General features: G+C 36.8%; 1 protein-coding gene across 1 annotated transcript in view; it reads left to right on the forward strand.

The window, feature by feature from the left end:
- Window positions 1-21,765, forward strand: part of LUZP2 (leucine zipper protein 2) — a gene marked incomplete at both ends in the record, with an annotated part of 417,062 nt that overhangs the window by 249,410 nt on the left and 145,887 nt on the right. Inside the window, 2 exons of the mRNA XM_081314356.1 lie at window positions 3,719-3,800; window positions 15,967-16,029. Of these exons, the coding sequence (XP_081170482.1) occupies window positions 3,719-3,800; window positions 15,967-16,029 (145 nt within the window). The remainder of the gene's footprint in view (window positions 1-3,718; window positions 3,801-15,966; window positions 16,030-21,765) is intronic.

Genomic DNA, 21,765 nt, shown 5'->3' on the forward strand with positions numbered 1-21,765 from the left:
GGCTTTTGCACAGGTTCGCCTGGTGCGCCAGTTGCGTCCCTATCTGGACCGAGACGCCCTACGCACAGTCACTCATGCGCTTGTGACCTCCCGTTTGGACTACTGTAACGCTCTCTACATGGGGCTGCGCTTGAAGACCACTCGGAGGCTTCAACTGGTGCAGAATGCGGCCGCGCGAGTTGTAATGGGGGTTTCCCGATACTCCCATGTAACACCTCTACTCCGCGAGCTGCATTGGCTTCCGGTTGCCCTCCGGGTGAAATTCAAGGTGCTGGTTATCACCTATAAAGCCCTACATGGCCTGGGTCCGGGTTATTTGAGGGAACACCTGCTGCCGGCATCAAACGCCCTTCGCCCAGTGCGCTCTCACAGGGAGGGTCTGCTCAGGGTGCCGCCGGTGAGAGATTGCCGGCGGGTGACACCCAGGGATAGGGCCTTCTCAGTGGGAGCGCCTGCCCTCTGGAACCAGCTGCCGGTAGAGTTGAGGACTGCTCCCGACCTCCGATCATTCCGCCGGGGCCTGAAGACCTGGCTCTTTGAGCTCTCGGGCCCAGGCTGAGGAGAAAATTTTAACTGGGGTTTTAATGTACAGGGTGAATTTAATGCTTTTTAATTGGTTTTAACTTTTGTATGTTTTGATTTTTAATTCCCTGTAAACCGCCCTGAGTCCTCAGGGAAAGGGCGGTATACAAATGCAAATATTAAATTAAATTAAATTAAATTATCCTCACACTAGTGTTGTCTATTGTGGGGATGCAGGGTCATCATACCACAAACATTGAGGAACAGAGTAATCCACTCACTACACGAGGGGCATCCAGGGGTCATACAGATGAAGGCATTGGCAAGGAGCTATCTGTGGTGGCTGGGCCTTAACAAAGATATTGAAGAACAAGTAGCTGGCTGTTACATTTGCCAAAAATCTCGGCCACCACAGCCACATGCCCTTGTTCACAAGTGGGAGGAGACACACACACCCTGGTCCCAGATACACATTGACTATGCAGGCCCCCTGCACAACCAATCATTCTTGATAGTAGTAGACAGCCACTCCAAATGGTTGGAGGTGGTGCCAGTCAGTATCTTGACCACATCAGGGACTGTCCAGGTGCTCATGGGGCTCTTTGCCACTCATGGCCTTCCTGATGTATTGGTCTCTGATAACGGTCCACAACTTACCTCCTTGGAATTCCAGGTGTTTTTGAAGACCAATGGGATTAGACACATCACCTCGGCTCCCTTCCACCCCTCCAGTAATGGCTTGGCTGAACGGGCAGTACGCACCACAAAGGACGCATTGAAGTGCATCATCCATGGAAATTGGAAACAACATTTGGCCAAATTCCTGTTGCACAAACACACCACTCCCTGCACCACAACTGGGAAGAGCCCAGCAGAACTTCGTTGGGGAAGGCGCCTCATAACCACTCTTGACAGACTACACCCAGACAGAGTGGCGGCAGATGTGGAACACCCAAAGGTTTCCAGGGAATTTACAATGGGGGACCTCATCTGGGCTAGGAACTATAGCTCCAAGGATACATGGGTGCAAGGGAAAGTAGTTGAGCAGACGGGACCAGTATCTTACATCATTAGGGTGGAGGGGGGGTTACTGTGGAGGAGACATGTTGACCAACTCAGGCATCAAGCTCCTGAGAGGGGCCCAGCTAATAATGGGAAAGAGGCCTCACTCCAACCTATAGTGACTCAGAGTGACCAAAGAGACACCCAACCTGTAGTGATTCAGAGTGACCAAAGAGACACAGCAAACAGGGAGATAGTTCCCAACTCAGAGGGGTTGGAACTGCTCTGATCTCATCAACAGCTGGATCAAAGTGAGGTACTGATGTCACCTGGGGCGACCACACCTGAAACCTCATCATCTTTTTCAGCAGCACCGGGGGAGCATAACCAAAGAAGCATAAGCTCAAAGGACAATATCAAGCCTGGGGGGTCTGGCTGAGCCCACAGGCCTCCAGCCTACGTCTCAGATTATGTACGTACTTGAGGGGGGTAGGGGGTTGTGGGTAAGTTGTATTGATAGTGTGGGTACAGGGAAAGAAGTAAATGGGAACGAAGGTGTGTTCCTGACATGGGGGAAGGGGTGTAGTGTATGCAGGTTCTGAATACACGTGAGGGGTCAGTGAATTAAGGAGGCGCAGAGCTGGACAGCTCTGTGCAGGAACAGCAAGCAGGAACAGCGTTCGGCGGGAAGCCAGAACAAAGAGACAGCATTTGGCGGGAGAGCCAGATTTAAAGGGATTGGCTGACCAGCCGAAAGGACGCTTAGATTTTAACCCATTGGCTAGGTAGTTACCTGGCCAGGTATAAATGAGGGCTGAAATCCTTTGTTCCCCAGTTCGGCCATGTTCCTCAATAAAGCAATGTAACTCCCGAACCTGTGTCATCTCTGATTCTTGAACCCAACTTAACAGACCCATTGTCCTTCTGTTCTCCCCACAGTAAACCTGATTCCCAGTCCAGAACCTGGCTTCTTTTCTTCCTGTTTCCACAGGAACACACTTTTTTCCCCCTTTCACATCCATCTTAGAATTGCCTTCTAGGATCTAGCCTTCTATTTCTTATTGTAGGCCTATGCAGTGAAGAAGATTTAGGAGGAGAATATGTATGTATGATACGTTTGGGTGTGTAAGTAAGAATGGGTTTCTGTTCATTTGCATAAAAAGTTGGATTTGGACCAGGGTGAATGAAGAATGAAGCCTTCTCTTGACTATGAGTACATTGGATAGATTTGCACAGTACATTCTTTAGCAGCTTTCATCTACCTTGTTTAGGATTGTTGAGATGAAAGGGATTTTCCCCCCATAATGTATATGGCACTTGCATTCCCAAGAAAAAGTGGAATAAAAATAGTCTTGTACATTCTTTTATGAAGTTCAAATATGATGACTCTATTATATCTAGCAGTACACTAGAATGCTTATAGTGCAGATATTTCAGTAGGAAATAAACTAATTCACTAAATGAGTGCTGTGTAAGCTATTGAAAACATAGGAAGCATTTAGTAGGAAGAGAAACTTGGTTATGCATTATAGAGGATGTGTCTTTGGAAACAAGTATATCCTATCTGATCTCTGCAAAAGAAACTGAATTGGCCTTAAGTGTGATTTGCCTTGTAGGAAAAAAAAAACACATATCATTTCTTGACACTAATGAAGCTTAAGATCTGCCTTTGTTCCTCTAAGAATTCAAGATTAACTGAACGTGTCTTTTTCTAGTGGTTGTTTCTGACCATAATTTTGTAACTAGGGGACTTACTTTGGAAACAAGAATGCAAATAATTACATTTAATATTTAACAAGCTTTTTTGCTCATTTGTTTTAAAATAAAATACAGAATGGTTTCCACTTACAATAATCTCATTCTGATTCAACTTGCCATTAGAGTTTCTTTGCTTACAGCAATTGTACTTTTTTTGACCAGCCAGAATTATTCAAGTGACAATATCTTCCACAGCAGGCTACATAGCAGACGCAAAGAGAGACAATTTCCTATTTCTGAATTTTCCTTTAAGAATTTTACTGGTGTGCACTGGTTGTTTTATGTAGCTGTATTAATAAGCCACTTCAGGAAAGCAGAAACAATAGCTGTTTGGTGTAATTAAAAGTGCCTTGTCATGAAATAAGAGAAAACAAAGGCATTATTTCTTAATGGCCAATAGAGATGAAGTTTGTGTTTTGTTTCTTCAATAAACTAGGGAAGAAATGAAATCGCTCCAGGAGACCTTTCAAAAACAACTTAATGAGGCAACTGAGAAGGCAGAAAAACAGCAAGCCACAGTAAGTGACCTCTCTATTATTTTCATCTGTGTTTCCATGTCCCCTCCTTTGCAAACTCTTCAGAGATACTTTTACAAATGAATATGGACAAGCCTAACAATTTAGGTTTATTTCTATTTTCAAACTGCAACATCTTTCCATTCAATTCAAAAATGGGTGTGGTACTTGGTAATACTTGGTAATAGTTTTCTTTTTTTTAAAAAAGGAACACAACAAAATTCTCACTGATCTTTATTCATGAACAAAACTGTTGATTTATACTAGTTGTAGAAAATGTGTGTATGTGTATATATGTATATGGAGACATACATCGAAATAGACACACATATACATAAATTGGGGAATATCCTTTGAGTAAATCTGTGTTGGATACATTTATGGAGCATATCTTATGGCTATTAACCAATGGAACTAACCAATTCTTTGGTGATTCCAAAAGAGGAGACATCTGAGCATTTCCTATGCATTTATTTATCCATGTGTTCATTATATGTTTAGATCACCCAACTTCCATCAATGGGAAATTCCCTAAAATGAGTCACGTGTATTACTATGTCAAAACATCCCAAGGTATGCTATGTGTGCTTTGGTGTGTGTTTATAGGTTTGGGCATGTTTAAGAAGTTTTGGTCTCAAAGCTTGGTATGACAAAATGGTATTATTATGCTTGTAAAAGGAAGACCAGTGGGTCTTATGCAACTAACAATAACACAATCCAGTTTCCAAGTTACTATATGTTATTCATTAAGCAAGCTGACCCAGCACATTTTGAGCATGCAGAAAACATGTTTAGGAAGTGCATAATTGAAGACTATCTGTTTTAGAGGGGAAAATAGTATATTAAAACCCCAAAATAAATGCAGGAAATCAATTCCTAAAGAAAAGTAATTTAAAAAACTCATCAATTATGCAATTGGGATTCTTTAGCTGCATTCATAGGTTCAGGATGACCCAGATGGTGGCAGAAGGATCATATAGTTGACTCTCCGATGAAATTAGAAGGCATTCATTATAGCTACGTTACTTGATAAAAGATCATGGGACTAGTAAACTCTGCTTTGGAATGGAGATCTTTATACAATACAGCCTTTGCCCTGGATCTAATTGTAAATAGGCTGTAAATATAGGCATGCAGTTTGAGTATATCCATCTATATCCATACCCCTGAATGCAGCACACTGCAGAAATAACTGCGATAATATACTGTACCAATTTCCTAAAAAAAATAAATAAGATCCTTTGAACTCAGTGGGCTATTTCTGAGTAGAGAGCTATGCAGTGGTTTTAGGTCAATGCAAGTTTTATTGTTTAAAACTGCAAATAGAAGAAGGGGGGGGAAGCTTCTTTCTCCTGGCATTTAAGACTAATGTCTTGAGGGTGTTATCTGTAAAAATATCAGCACACAGTGCAAGGGTTGTCAGCCTCCCTCCTTATCTGGGCAATAAGTTTGATGAAACACCCAAGCTTATTGCTGCAGCAATTCTGATGACTGAAATGAGTTCAACTATCAAAGGTATTATAAGAAATAGCCCTAAGATGTTTTAGAACAGCCACAATAAAAAACAATGATAATGTGTGCTGGAAGAGGAGGAGGAGAGAACATAATTTTCCATGCCTTCTTCTCCCAGTGTTTTGCAGCAAATGTAAAAGGCTATGTCACTAACTATATTTTTGCTATTTCACATTTGTCTTCAAGCAGAACAAACTTATTTCTAGTCCCAATTTCACTTATATGCCAACTTTCAAATCTGCAAAAGATGGAAAAGTATATATTAAGAACCAAATTCACATGACATATGAGGTTATGCTTTATTTCCTGCAATTTTGGTAAATTCTTTGGAAGCTGGGTGCATCCATATATACTTTCAATCCATAGAAAGTTTTCAACTTTCTTGGCAATTATCCTAAGGAATACATTTGCAAATTCAATTAAAAACATAACTGTATTTTTCAGAAACTTTAAGCTTATGGCATTTGCAATATATGCTCCAAGATTCCATGAGAGCCCTTTGATTCAAATCCAGAGTATATGTTTCACTGAATTCGGATTTATTTGTTGCAGTGTTGAAGAATCCGATCATTTATCTTGCAATATTGAGGAATATAAAATACAAGTCTTAATTTTCTAAAACAAAGAGGAAAAAGGCTTGTTAACTATGCACATTTCTAAATCAAGTCTATTATACATCCTTTATCCACAATCCGGAGCCTTCTTTATATTTATAGCCTGCTGTCTCCCCAATATTAGAAATAGTTTCATTTCTTTACTGCACTTAGCTGGATGAAATCCACACATTTTGTATCCATTTGGAGCTCAGCGATGATAATTCACTGTTGGGCTATGAATTGTTTGGGTCATCTAATATGCATTTCAAATTGGAGATGCTTTTGTGCTGTTTGTATGTACCTACTTCCAATTTTGGCACATTTGCATTTGGTAAATAGGAATAGCAAATCAAAGTAATAGTAGTGATGGGCATATAAATACCAGTACCAAGGCATTTTCACTTTCAAAAATATGGTCGCATACAACAATCACAATGTACTTGCAGTATGAATCACATTGCATATTCCATGTCAGTAACTAACATGAGGAAGAGAAAAAAAATTGCACCTGCCACATAGAATTCTGCCCACAATATTTCATTTCCTCCTCCCTGCTTCAGGATAAAATACTTGGTTAGAAGAAATAATTTCCAGGGCAGGTTAAGAAATTTGGGGTTCCACCACCAGCAGCAAAAAAGAACCAGCTAGGCAAGTTCATCAGGAAGGCTGATGAACGAAATATTGTTTCGGCTGCCAGTTACCTAAAAGCTTTTAAAGCTGTCATTTTAGAGTGCATGTTGATCTGCCAGCCAGCAGAGCTTGCTTTGGGGTTTTCCCATCCATGGGTGTCTTACTTACATGTAGTTCATACTTGGTTTTGTTTCTCAGAAAGCCACCCTGCACCTGTCTATCATTGAATACGTCCCTTTCTATGCTTAGGGCTAAGTGGTGGGATAGAGTCAGCAGGGAAGATTTCTGTCACTAAGGGCTCTTCTGGAGGGAAATAGGAACTCCAATTCCATGTCAGAGTTTCCAGAATTAGTTTGCTGTTGATAGCCCCTCTAAAGCCTTCAAATTCATTTGAAAATGAGCTTTGTGAAGTGGAACATTTTTGCTCTCTTCTGCTTGTTATTTTTCCAGTCCACGCTCAACCCATATTGTGGACCCCCTGATGCTCTAAGCTGGGGGTGTCAAACTGCCGGCCCATGGGCCGGTTGCATCATACAGATGCCACACCCATCCCACCTCCAGCAATGCAAAAAAAAAAACACCTCACGGTACGTCGCAACACATCATGTGATGCAGCGAGTTTGACAGCTGCGCTCTAAGCTGTTTGTCACTACTCCCTGGAGAACCCTGTCTTCCCACCCTGTAGAGTAAACCTCATACTCACTAGCACTGATGATGTTACCTACTGGGTAATGAGATTCCTGCAAACAAACAACGATGCAGACGGAGCACCAAGGACTTCACAGTTCAACCCCAGCTACCTATATTTTCTTCCATTTAACCCATATTCCATGAATTCTCACTGAACTGTTTGTTCTCATTTTTTTTCTACCCTAAAATATGGCAGAATTGGCATAAGAACTTGGCAAAAGCTGAGTAGAAATTCTAGGATACACAACATGGCACTGTTAGATAAGCACTTCAGTTGCATACTAGGTGCAAGCTGTAAAAACAGTGTGAATTTTCCTCCGAGGAAGGTCTGATCTTTATAACAAGCTTGCTCACTGTGAGCATGAGCTGCTGACCACTGCTCAATGTAGGAACGCACTATGTCATTCTCTATTCATCCACAGTCCACATGAAGGCAATCTCTACCCACCTTTTTCAACAACAACAACAAAAACCCTGCTTTCTGACTCAGATGGTCTGCCTGAATTCCTGCTGCTCTCCATTTCATTGTAGGCAAACAACTCTAATTCATTATTTGTGTACTGCAGCAGGAAAGCACTCTCTGGTCATTGCATCTGCCCTCCACAACCATTTTTTTAACAAATAACTTCATTGATAGAACAGTGGAATAGTACGGATGCGTGCCTGTCTATTTTGTTATGTTTTTAACCAGGTGAAATTTCCTTGTAGCCTTAGTGACAGGGAAAATAATATAACTAAGGGCTTTAAAAAAAAACCTTATCCAGGAATAGTAAAGGAGAAAGGAAATGCATGTCAGGGACTGTAGTAGAAAATTGGACTATCATCATGGCCAAAGCAGAGGAGGATAAAATGTAGAAAAGGATTTTTAAGCAGGCTTTATTTCCAGTTAGTTTATGCATGAGAGTTCATTAGTTTAAGGGTGCAGTATGGAAAAGCTCAAAGTGAAGATTCGCTTTCTGCCTTATATCCCTAGGTCATTCAAATCCATCACCTTCTCTTCTAGTTTTGTTACACTGAACTATTGGATCGATTGCCAATTATTTTTAAAACTGACATCTCAGCTTGGGAACTGCTGGCTCTAAACTTGATTTTGTAACTTCCCTGAAGTCCCTTATGTGTAGGTGGTGCCACATTACATTAGCAACTACATTCACAGCCTGAACATAGGAAGAGAAGTAATTATGTAAACCTTTTGATAACTTTTTTGAAGTTTAGATTCCACTACTTTTTCTGGCAATGAACATGTGAGTAGGTGCTTCATAATAATTATATATACACCATCTTGTACTGGCTGGTTATGGGAGAGTCGATTTGGTATATAGATTAAGGCACCAGAGAAGAAACTGGGAGACTATGAGTTCTAGTCTGGTTTTAGGCTTGAAGCCAATTGGGTAATCTTGGTCCAGTCATACTTTCTCAGCCCTAGAAAAGAAACAAGGTTGAACCACTTCTAAAATCTTTGCCAGGAAAAACTGCAGGGACTAATCCAGGCAGTCAAAGACTGAGGTACTGAAAACAATTCTATTTATATGTATGTATTTCACATAAACTGTTTCAACTGAGACTGACTCTAAGCAGCATACAATTTCCAAGTTCTTATTCTCAGATTGAAACATAACAATTGAGAACAAAATATAAAGGTTGTTGTTGTTGTTTGCATATACCAGCACAGCTGGTGGGCTTTTGGAGAAATTAACTGACAATGTGTGCTTAATTCCCTTTCAGAACTTAATGTAGCATACACAGTTTGTTTTCATACATATCTGGATTACTATTACTCCTTTTTCAACCTTCTAGTGATTGTTTCTATTTACAGCCCAGCTGTGGTATACTTATTAAATCTGTAGCAATGAGGACCCAGATTGTTGGGGGCAATAAGCTGACTTTGTAATAATGCCGCTTGGGGTGTGTGTGTGTGTGAAAGCCCTAACAAGCAGGCATATACATAGAATGAAGGCTACTGCTAAGCTTGTAAGCCGCCCTGAGTCTTCGGAGAAGGGCGGGATATAAATGGAATTAAAATAAATAAATAAATAAATATGAGAGAAAATGGTTAAACTAGGATGATTATAGAAAATCTGGAGAGACTGTGTGGCTCCTGTATTAGATGTAAATGATAACGTGGCTATTGGTTTACATATGCTACAGGTTTGTTAGAAGATATGAGCTTAGTATACAGTTGGCCCACTCAATGTTTGATCATGAATAGATCTACAAGAGCAGAGTTATGTAACATTCAGAGCTTGTAAGCCCCATTCCTCATAGCTTTATCTGTAACATAATAGAAATATGTTTACATGCAGACAATTAATCCAGGCACAAATGAAGAGACAAAACTTAGACCCAGTTAAGTCTGTGTGAAAATGTGAATTTGATTTAGCTCAAATATTATTAAATCAGTTAAATGTTTCAGTTAATTATTAGGTCTGGAGGGATTAGGTAACAATTCAGAGATTTGATGAACTTTTTGGCTTCGGAGCTATCAAGCAACTTTCCTTCCATAAGTGGACAAAGCTGAGACATTAATAATCAACAGATGAGTTTAATCACAACAGTTCAAATGATTAATTAATCACACCAGTTTCTTATACCTCCACACTTAAGGGAGTAATACTTTGTTGTCTGTCCCATATTTCTGAGAAATTGTTTATGCAAAATCCAAGATTCAGATTTATTTTTTTGCTGATATGCTTTTCCTTTTGTGACAGTCTTTCCTTAAGCACATGTTTTTTAACTTTATTTTTAGTTAATCCCAGTGTATATGTCTTAACTGTGATATTTGTAGTCTTTGTACATGCTCCAAAAATATTTTGGAAAAGGTGTTTTGTTACAACTATAGCGCCTCTTTAATTTTTTCTTTTCTTCTGTTTTGTTTTAAAACTGGAAAAAAGTCATAGCTCCTTTAATATGTCCTTCTTCCATGCATTTTGAATAATATCTTCCAAATTCTTTTTCAAGGATGCCCTGCTTTATTAATTTCTACATTCCATATCTGACATTTTTTAGATATTTCAGTCTGTCTTTACCTAATGTTTAATTCTCCCTGAAGAACCAATTACTTATTTTTCTTTTCTATCTTTTGTCTGTTTTTTCCTGTTCCTGGAATGATTAACTTCATGAGTGGTCTAAAATAGTCTAACATCCAAAACATTATTGCATAATAAAGGTGGGAAAGAGATAGATAGATAGATAGATAGATAGATAGATAGATAGATAGATAGATAGATAGATAGATAATAGATAGATAGATAGATAGATAGATAGATTTAAGAACTTGCCACAGTTTGTTGTGATACACACAATCAAAGGCTTTAGCATAGTCAATGAAGCAGAAGTAGATGCTTTTCTGAAACTCCCTAGCTTTCTCCATGATCCAGTGTATTTTGGCAATTTGATCTCTAGTTCCTCTGCCACTTTGAAATCCTGCCTGTACTTCTGGAAGTTCTCAAGAAGTACAGAAAGGATTTCAAAGAGGCTGGTCGGCTTTATCATTTTTATCTCTGCTATTGCTGCTTTGAAAGAAAGGAAGGAGATATTTCAAGAAATGACTACAGTCTAACCTTTGATGTATTCAGCCAAAACTTGGCATCACAGTTAATGTCCTCTAAAAGACGTCTCAGTCTTGTTATTTTCAGTTTCATTTCATCCCATTTGGCCACAAAATGAAGCAGCTGTAGGCAACCATAACTGACAGTGGCATTTATCAAAGAAAATTTCAAATCAGTTTGATTCAAATCTTTTGGCCTTCAAAACTCAAATTTTAATAAGCTTGCCAAGTTTGAATCTTACATTGAGATTTCAGCTGATTTGTGGTGCTACAGCATCTATGCTGAATTTAGAAATATTGAATAGTTTTAATCCTTACATATTTGCTTATTAAAAATATTTGTAGCTACCATTGAAATATACAAGTCCAGCATTCTGAGCGTTCTCTGCAAACTGCTTTCAGCATTGCTTGGTAAGATTTGCCAATTTAAATTAAACACAACTTATCCAGGATAATTTCATGATTTAAGCTGCTAAGGTAGCATTATAAGGATAATGGAGAGCAAGAGAGAGCAGTATAATTGTATTAAGACTGTTACTGTGAAAAAGAAATACAAAATTTTAACATTTGCTTTAAATCAGAATGCAACAGAGAGGTGATTCCATTGAAGAATTATTCCCAAAATCATTTGCCAGTTCTCTGCTAACATTCAAGGTTATTCAGTTGAGTATCTCTTGTATTGCCTTCCAAAGATAAAAAGATAGCTGTCTAGTAAAGATCTTCTGTACGTGATTAAGGAGTCTGGGAGTTGTCCATAACAAATGTTTATACTCTATATTTGTAGATTGCTTTGACAGGGTGTAGAGAATTCTTTTGTCTCTCTCTCCACTGACAATGTAAATAATTTATAATCAATTTGTATAATGCTAGAAGATAAATCAGATGTTTCAAGAATAAGAGACCCATGTTAAGTTCATATCTGCAAGATGGCCATGGATTAAAGCTTAACTTGCACACTCACATTTATAGGCTTTATATTTCTCATGATGAGAATTTTTGCCCTTCTAGAAAATAAGTTTTCTCTTAAAATGTCTCTTTCTCCTTTTAGGAAACCACTGCAAGCTTTGGAATGTAGATCTAGAAAATTGGTTCACTTTTTTTCTCTTTCTCTCCCCACGCCCTATATTACCCTTCTTAGAAATTACATACAAGATGGCTTCTATAATACAGAACAATACAAAAATATATCTATAGTAATTTGCTGTATTTCAGGATTCTGAAAAAGCTTAAAAGGAAAACTTTTTTTTTTTGGTTCTGGATCGTGTTGCTGGCAGACATATAGGGTGATCGCTCCTCCTTCTGTCTGGCTTTCTTTCACCAGGGGACCCCTGAAAGGGGTCAAAAGTCACCCTGGAGAGGTGACGAGCAAGGAAGAGCACTCTCAAATTGATTTTGGAAAGGCAGCAGCCCTCCCATCAACTTGGAGCAGCTCTTTGGACTGATGAAGAAAGGATCAGCCACTCCCATGGCCCATCATTAATGCCGTTTCCAACTGAGGCCAAACTAACAACTTAGCACCTGAAAGCACAGCGGACAAACTGGGTGGGAACTGCCTTCTACCTATACAACTTTCCTTTCTTTTCCTGTTAAAAGCCCTCTGAAATTGCCTCCCCCTATGAGGAGAGAGGGAAGCGAACTTTTTCCCCCACCCTCTTAAATGGTGGCGTTTGAATACACTGGGGAAAAAAAAACCTTGAAAAAATATAATTAACTAATTAGACCCATATCTCTTTTACATTTGGTGACTCAAAAAGCTCCTATTTTCATGGGAACTGTCTACTTTATGCATTTGACAAAAAAGGGGGGGAAAAAGACGAAGAACTTAAATTTTATAAAAGCCTACTCTGTCTGAAAAGGATTTTAAATAACACTGGAACATCTTGTGGTTAAGCCTGGTACAGCAAGTGAATATCCCTGGCAAATAAATCTGTTTACAACTTAAATCTGTCCTTGGCATTAGCTAAAGATAAAAACTTGAAACAGCTGGGAGGTGAATTTGGATTTTAAGAACTGTGGAGGTGAACATTTACTGACTCTTGTTTAAAAATTAGCCTCCACTAAAGGATTATCTATAACTATTCCAGAAATGGAGGGAGACCAGCTACAAACTTCAATTGACTATAAGCTTATACTTGAAAAAATTCTCGAAGCCACTGAGATAATTAAATCCAGACTGAAAGATAAAGGCGCTAGCTTGAAACCACAAACTGAAACCCAGACTCCAACTAAAGAACTTATAATTCAGAAAATAACAAAGCTGGAAGAAACTACTAAGACAGAGAACTCTAAGGAACAACAAGATATTGAAAAATTTAATATCCAAATCCTGACTCCATCTAAAGAACCTACAACTTCAAAAGTATATGAAGCGGAAGAAAGTAACACCAAAATAGAGGATGCTAAAGATCAACAAAGACAGCTTATTGAAAACCAAGACAACCAAGCAGTAATTACAAAGTTGGATACGACCTTCTGCTTAAATCAGAAGAAACCAAAGGAAGGAAGAGACCAGACTAAATTGAAGATAAAGACACTAGAGCAAATACAGAGATTTGAACCAAAAGGGCAACAACCTAATGATTATAAATGGTTTAGCTTTTTTGGATTACTGATGGTTAGATGGTCTCCTACAATTCAACCAATATGTGCTGGAACGAAGAGAGACCTATCTGACCTAAAGGCAAAAAAAGAAAAAAGAAAGCTAGAGTTAGGTTTAAAAAATCATTTGCTAGAGAGTTACTAAAGGCTACTCTCTTAGTAATGTGTGATCTATTAGGATGTGAAATAGTAAATGTTTATGAGATAAAATTAGAATATGCTTATGTATTTATCAGGCTTATCTTAGATATTATAATTTGTGTAGGGAAATAATGGAAATTTGGGTTATGGACGCTATTATCAATGTTAAAGGTTAAATTTGTATACTTTAACAAAGAACTAACAATTAGGAAAAAATCAAAATAGAATTTGGAAATGTATAAGTAAAAATAGATTGATAAATGTAGGTTATTGTATTGGCAACGTGTGATGTATCAGGATGAGAAATAGAAAATGTTTATGAAATGTAAGTAGAGTTCACTCATATAGATATTATGTGTATTTTAGATGTTATAATTTTTGTGTAGTGAAAAATAAGGGAAATTTGGGTTGTGGATGTTATTTTGGATGTTAAAGGCTAAACTTGAATACTATAACCAAAATCAAAAATTAGGTAAAACTTAAAAACAGGACATGGATACGTATAACTAAAAATGGACTGACAAATGTTTTAAATGATCATGTTATTCTTAGAAATTTACTGGTTTAAGCATGTTATATTAAATGTTAAGGGAAATTGAGAAGGATGTTTTGATAATGTAAACTGAATTATGTACTAAAAACTCTGTTACTGAGCCTTTGATTACCCAGTCACCATGATGCTTTCTAAATATTTGGATTTTAAATTGGAAAACTAATAAAACTTGTGGTTTTTTTTTAAAAAAAAGAAAGCATGAACATCTGCAGAAAAAAAGTGTCATTAGAGCCTCACCAGTAAGTGGGCAGGGTTGAGATAAGCTTTCACATAATTAAGATTACTCATTTTAAAATATATGAATAAAATAACTGGAAGCTATTTTAACAGCTTTGAATAAAATCTTTCCATTCATGCCACAAGTCCCTGCAGAACCCTCCAAGTGGGTAGAGATGGATGGCTAGGCCTTCATACCACATAAGCTCATTCACACAGACTCTTATTATTTAGAGACACAAATATACTTCTAAATATGGTAATATAGGGAAACTCTAGCTGCTGGAAAATAAAAGCCTAGGTTCATTGATCTGGGCTGCAAAACTCTGGACATTTATTTGAAAGTAAGCAGAGAGTTTGTCTGCTGTTATCTCTTTGCAGCCTGGCTCTGAAGATCTATTGAAGCCTTGATCTTTCTACTATACTTTATCAGGATTGCTTTGGAGAATTAGTAACCTACCTTTAAATTAAGTGAGCCATCATAAATAATTTTGAGGCCTGCATTAAAACATTGTCTGTGCTTCTTTTATGAAGAAAAGGAGGAAGAAAAAAGTGAGGGGGAAAAAAAGAATAATAAAGGTAGCAGGAGAGAAACTTAGCGGAAGAAATCCAATAAAGCCTGCTAAGAGCTTTTGAAGTCATTTGTGGAAAATGTGTGAAATTAATTTACTTTACCCTTTACTTCATTAAGCTGTTCAGAATTATTGGAAGTCAGCTGAGAACATCAAGAGATTTTTTTTTAATTATTATAAACTTAAGCAGTCTATAAACAGGAATGTTATTCCTGGAATTAAGTAGGTTGGCAGTCCAATAATATATGTCTAGCAAGATAAATGTGTGTGAAAGAAATATATTTAGTTATAAACTACTTCTATAGATCCTGTGCAAAAAAAATCAAGGGTATTTTTAGAGACTGACTCTTTCCATCTTCACTGCTGTACAGGAAAAGAAATCCTTTCTAGAATTACACACAAAAATCACAGATCCTAGAGAACCTTCCATTATGAATAATTAGTTAAACATACAACTCATTAAGTCCTTGAAAAGGCATTTTTTTAAATTTTACCTATTCTGTGTGTTCTACACTTTTAGTTTATCTATACATTAATACAGGATTAATAAAATTATTATTTAGAAGACTATTTTATAATAAGCTGAGAATTATATCCTACATTAGCTTTGCATGTAGGCTTGTAGGGATATGGGACTGGTTGAATATTTGACTTCATTTTTTCCATTTTTTGGTGGTGACAGGAGGAAAACAGTCCTATCTTAATCTGAACAGAAGGAAAAATAAAATACAGTATGGCCTGATGAGGTGTCTAACTTTTACAACATATGCACCACAATAATCTTCTACTCTGAATGAATAGACCTGGAGTAAAGAGAATACCCAGAATTAAGTAGAGGCAAAAGCCCAAGAAATATACATGGAGTGGATGGATCTTCCTATCAATGAATCAGTGGTTCTGAAAATCCAAAAAGGCTTTGTAGAAATATTTAAATGTTGGATTTAAAACTGACTGAGATGAATAAAGGACTGGAGCTGGCCTACATACAAATGAGCAATGGAAGAAACCTAAATGACAGCTGAAGTAATGTAGAAGTAGACAGATACTACTTTATTTCCTTATTATCCTGTCTAGAGCAAGATTTTCAATAAATTCTTCAAATTTACATTTCCAGATTAATTTTCTGAAGACTGAAATGGAGAGAAAAAGCAAAATGATCAGAGATCTCCAAAATGAGGTGAGATTATTATTATTATTATTATTATTATTATTATTATTATTATTATTGTTGTTGTTGTTGTTGTTGTTGTTATTGTTGTTGTTGTTGTTGTTGTTGTTGTTATTATTATTATTATTATTATTATTATTATTATTATTATTATTATTATTATTATTATTATTATTATTATTTTCCCAGAAGAGACTGAATAATCACTACACTTTTGTTAGGAAACAAATTTGTGGTATCCAAGAATTGTTTTTATAGGAAAAAGAAAAGGAATTATTAGATGCCCAGCATATTCCCAATGTATTTCCTGTTGTTGTATTATATGTTTAAAATGACATGTTGCAAGAGAAAGAACTAGTTTTGAATATTTAAACATTTAACCCTTATAAAATTAGTACCATAATTTGTCCTGAATATTTAAACTCAAAGTAACTGTTTACTAATTTGTCGGTACATATAGAGTACGTGGATACTTGATTTGCCACACCATAATCTTGGCAAAAACACTGTTGGGAGTTTTTGATTCTTTCTCATAATTTTATTATGTGTTATGTATTTAAATAGCTAGTTATGGTAGCTGAATATAAGCAGGCTATGCAGAGTGGATCTTGACTATAGGCCAGACTGCAAATACTGACAAATCACTTCCATGTTATTTCTAAAACAGTTACATAGTTCTCATGGTTCAAACTTAACTTGAAAGACACTTTACCTTTTAATGTGATTTTTTTTGTTATAGTTATTTCTTATCATTTGCAGATTCAATATTTGCAAGTTTGGCTGCTCACTAAAATTTATTTGTAACTGCAAAATCAATACTCACATCCTTTTGTGGTCATTCATGGACATGAAGATCAGTGAAACATTTGTCAGCCGATGCATATATTCCAGTGACCAACTATTCAATAAGTGTTTGAGTTACTGATAATGTGGAGTCAATTTTCATTTCTAGTTGGTAGAAATTTTTAATTCCTCTTAATGAAGGATAGTTAATAATTTCCCTTGAAAGGGCTTCATTTTCAGGTCTGCATTGCAATATTTAATGAAGTGGAAAAAACTGAGCTTTGGAAAACAAAATTTATTAAAATACAAACATTTCGTGCACATTTTGAGATTTTGGAATTGTTATTTTCTATATTATGGGATACCAGCTGCACATGAAAAATAAATTTGTAATGCAGGTGTGAAAAATATTTTGCATGCAAACTATGGAGCAACTAGTTTTCAATGTTTCACTTTTGAGCCAAAGAACATTTGTATTGTCAGGTTTGGTCTGAAATTGTGTTCCAAGCAGACATGTTTTGGGTGAGAAAAAAATCATTATAAATGTAAGCACTTTAGTGATGAGACAAAGAAGGAAAGAAAGGAGGGCAATGGGAAGAACAGGAGGAATGATTGATAGGCTGGTTGAATATGTCGTGTTTGAAGTCAAAGACATCAGTTATAGCTAAGGGTTGGTGGAGAAAAGAAGGTGCTAAGAAGATCAAGAAATGGGTTAGGAAGTTGCTAATTGTACCACACTTGAAGCCAAGGGCATTGATAACTAAGGGAAGAATATTGAGGGAAGGAGAAGTTGGAGAAGCTAAATACGCTGTGCTTGAAGCTAAACATCTTGGAAGTGAAACAGGGAAAGAAAGAAGAAATATCGACAGTAGGCTGATACACAAAAAACGTGGAGAGAAATACAAAGAGATGGATGAGGTTCATTTGTTTCAGCCTGCTTGGCCATAACGCCCTCTGGATTTTCTTTTGGCCCAAACCTGAAACAACCACAATGTTTGGGGATATGGTCCTGCTGATCTGCAGCCCAGCTGAAACAATTTGGCAGAACAACTAAAATAAAAGATTGTTCTTTTGGGTTCCAAGTAAAACACATTTTCCATTTCATGCAATAGTTCGTAAAAATTTATGGCTGGCACCATATAATCATCCAGATACTAAAATGTTTCGGAAACTGAAAATGGCTACAAAATTAATGATAATGAATAAATATAATAAAGTATTAATACTTGTTAATATAAGTCAGAATGATAAATACAATTTTAGGTTTAAAACCTTCTTAGGTTTTAGCAAAGGAATCTCAAGAAAAGTTACAGGGACATAAAAAAAAAAAAATCCAGTGATTTCCTCTACATCAAGAAAGGGAACAAAAGGGATTAACTTGCACAAAAAATCCTTGTTGTTACTATATTGCATTTACTTTTCACTTAAATGTGTGACTAAGAAATAAACTCATTTGAGATTTTCTTAAAATGTCTCAAATTGTTTCAGCACCTTTTGGGGGTATAATGCCTCCAGCTGTTTGAAATATCCAAGGTAGCATACAGAGCTCTGATTTTCTCTGCCACATTATATTATGAAGTAACTTGGATGAAACATTTGTCACCCACCAGCTTCTCGTAAGACAATTTCATTTTCCAAATGCTCTCTCACCAACTCTCTGGGAACAGAATTGCATGGAAATGTCACTTAGAGAGTTATACAAAATCTATGTTCTTTTTCCACATAAAATGCTTTAAAAGATGCATTAAAAAAAAAAAGAAAATATGAAATGGAAGCTAAACACTGCTTTGGGACTGCCTGAAAGCCTCCAGCTAAATGCCTACAAGTGTCTAATGAATTTTGATGAATATTGTTCTTCAAATGAAATTAAACTTAGTTAAGCTTTCATGGCGAACCCAGCTAGGCAAAAATGCAATACATGGGTTTTTCCTATTGTAAATATCTGTGTTTCTTAGATGCATTTTGATTATGCTTTTTTGATAAAATTTATTTTTATCAGTTCCAAAACCCCAAAGGAGACATTACAAAGCTCTTGATCATAGAATTTTATGTATGTATGTATGTATGTATGTATGTATGTATGTATGTATGTATGTAATTGGAGATGGAATAAGCACCTTTAGATAGCTACTTTTTTGTCTCTAAAGATCTGAGTGATTCAAATTTATAAGTTACAAAAGCAGATACACTTAGACAAGGATTGATCAGTTCAAGATTGAATGGAGGAGATACAAATAAACATTTGCCCATGCATTCAGCATTTTTTTCCTGTGCTCACACACATAGATGAGTACACTGTAATGTAGATTCTCATTCAATGCAGATTTTCATTCCATCCTCTAGGAGAAATGACATCTAGTGGTTTCTCAAACAGTGGAAACAAACAAAGGAAATGAAATGACTGAATGATCATGTCATTGGGACAAATTAAACCATGTACTGATTATAATTAACAAACATTTGAAATTTAGTTCATTGGTTAAATTTTACTTTAGTTTATTTATCTAAACGATACTAATAATAAGGATAAAAAGGTAAAGGTAAAGGTTCCCCTGCACATGTGTGCTAGTCGTTTCTGACTCTAGGGGCTGGTGCTCATCTCCGTTTCAAAGCCGAAGAGCCAGAGCTTGTCCGAGGACGTCTCCGTGGTCATGTGGCTGGCATGACTAGATGCCAAAGGCGCACAGAACGCTGTTACCTTCCCACCGGAGTGGTCCCTATTTTTCTACTTGCATTTTTACGTGCTTTCGAACTGCTAGGTTGGCAGAAGCTGGGTCGAGTAACAGGCGCTCACTCTGTTACGCAGCACTCGGGATTCGACCCGCCAAACTGCCAACCTTCCAATCGACAAGCTCAGCATCCTAACCCACTGAGCCACCCTTAATAATAAGGATAATAAGATGCAAATGTCTGGCTTCTGACAATAGAGCTGGATAGCTACGGTGCCTGTCTAATCAGACCATTCCATTGCAATCTCTCTTCTTCTCTGTTTTTCCCCCCATATATCCACTAGGCATGGTGGGTATTGTAACAGGGATAAAATAGCCAACTACTTTATTTGATTTTACTTTGCTTTATTTTTTTTAAGAAAATATTGTCAGTCAGCCATGAAACAGTTGGCTGATAACCACCATTTATAAGTGCCACAATTTGATATTTTAGCAGGGAATGAACTGATGGATAAGTAGCTTACCCATACTTAGTGTCAGATTTATGTTAGCATCTCATGGGAATATACACTCTGATAGCAAAGTGAATCCACATGAATAGATCAGACATAATCCATAACTTAGCCAAAAGAGATTAAAATAACCTATTTGTGCAAAAAATATAATGCAAGCATTTAACTCTAACAATGAGAAAGCTAAAAGTCCTTCAGTGTTAAACTGCTATCCCTTTCTATTGCTAAGTGACACTCTCTGCAGAATCCACTGTGATTTTATGTTTGTGTGTATGTGCTGAATGTAGACTACAAATAATTATCTGCTGGATATCCTCCAACACTTCATGCTGAAGTTTTAATATCTCAGCTACCAAATAAATATGTGAAAAGATTGGCCCCATGGTGGTAGCTGTTACCCTGGCAGGGAAAATAGAAAGTAGATTAGATGGTCCAGTTACGGATTCGTGGCAAAGAGGTTTCTCTGCTTAAGCTGTTGGGAGTGGAACTATTTTAGCTCAATCTATCCTTTTGTTTTAGCAAAAACTAACAATTAGAAAAAATGGAAGGGCTGCTATCTATATTACATTGAGCTGTCAGAGGAATGGTAGGATGTAAATTAAATCTTAATCTATAGATATATATCTATCATGCAATTGAAGATTTCCAAGCATAATATATATCTTAGCTCTATTTTCTCTTAATGTCCAAAAATAAATCCATAACTATTTCCTAAGAGCAATGTTGCCTCAATATAGCAACTAAAGCTGAATTTTCTCTGTTTCCTATAATCATCCAGAACTGTAGTTCTTTCTATCCCCTGAAATTTCTTGGAATAATGATTTTTGAGAAATATATTGTAAAAATGAAAATTGTTGTAATGGTATCAGTTTTGCACAGGATTAACGCATTATTTCATGATGAAAAAGGAGAAGAGTACAAACCAATGCAAAAGATGACAGCACCCCCCAAAAATAGTAGCTCAAAAAGAATGTCTTCCTTAGTCAGGAAAAAGAAAAGGAGATAAAAAAATAGCATTCTTCTCATTTGCAGAGTTTTCTATCTCTTTATCTCAGTGTTACAGATGAGTGAATGAGTGGCTAATTCCAATCAGGAGGTAGAGATGGACCATTTAGTTTTCACTGAATTTCTTAGACTTTTGACAACCCGAAGTGGCAACATTTAATATTTCCCTTAGTGTCCTCCCTATCCCTGCAATGCTAATTCTGAAATTAATTATGGCAGTTTTCAGGGGGCAGCAAGCTTCTGAGGTCAAGCATGTAAGTGCAAAGTGGAGCTATAAATCTGCACATTCTCTCCCTGGGTAAATTAATTTGTTCTTTGGCCAGAACACATTGTCTGTATCGGTGCTGAATGTCAGATCAATGGTGGTCACACTTTGGTCCATGTAAAAATGTTAGGAGAGATTCCAAATTGGCAAGGGCTGCTGCTTGTTTTCTGTTATTCCTTCAAATATACTTGGACTATAACAGTGGTTTATTGCCTTTAATACGCAGCTCAGGTATAAGGGAGCAGGAGACTAGAATGATCAAAGAGAATTAATGAACAGAAAATATCTTATTAGCAAAGATGGGCTAAAAATGTAGGATTCACATAATTTATTAACCCATGTAATGAAACTTGGCTAATTAATGATCATGACTGATTTTAATGATCCAATCCTTTTGTATGGAAGAAAATATAATATAACCCTTGTATTTTAAGGTTTAAAGAAACGGGATTTATGTTAGTGTACCCAATGTGTAAAAACATATACTGAATACTACTATTATTGTTTATTC

This window comes from Vipera berus, assembly GCF_964194415.1.
Source record: "Vipera berus genome assembly, chromosome: 1".
In the NCBI taxonomy this organism is placed as follows: Eukaryota; Metazoa; Chordata; class Lepidosauria; order Squamata; family Viperidae; genus Vipera; species Vipera berus.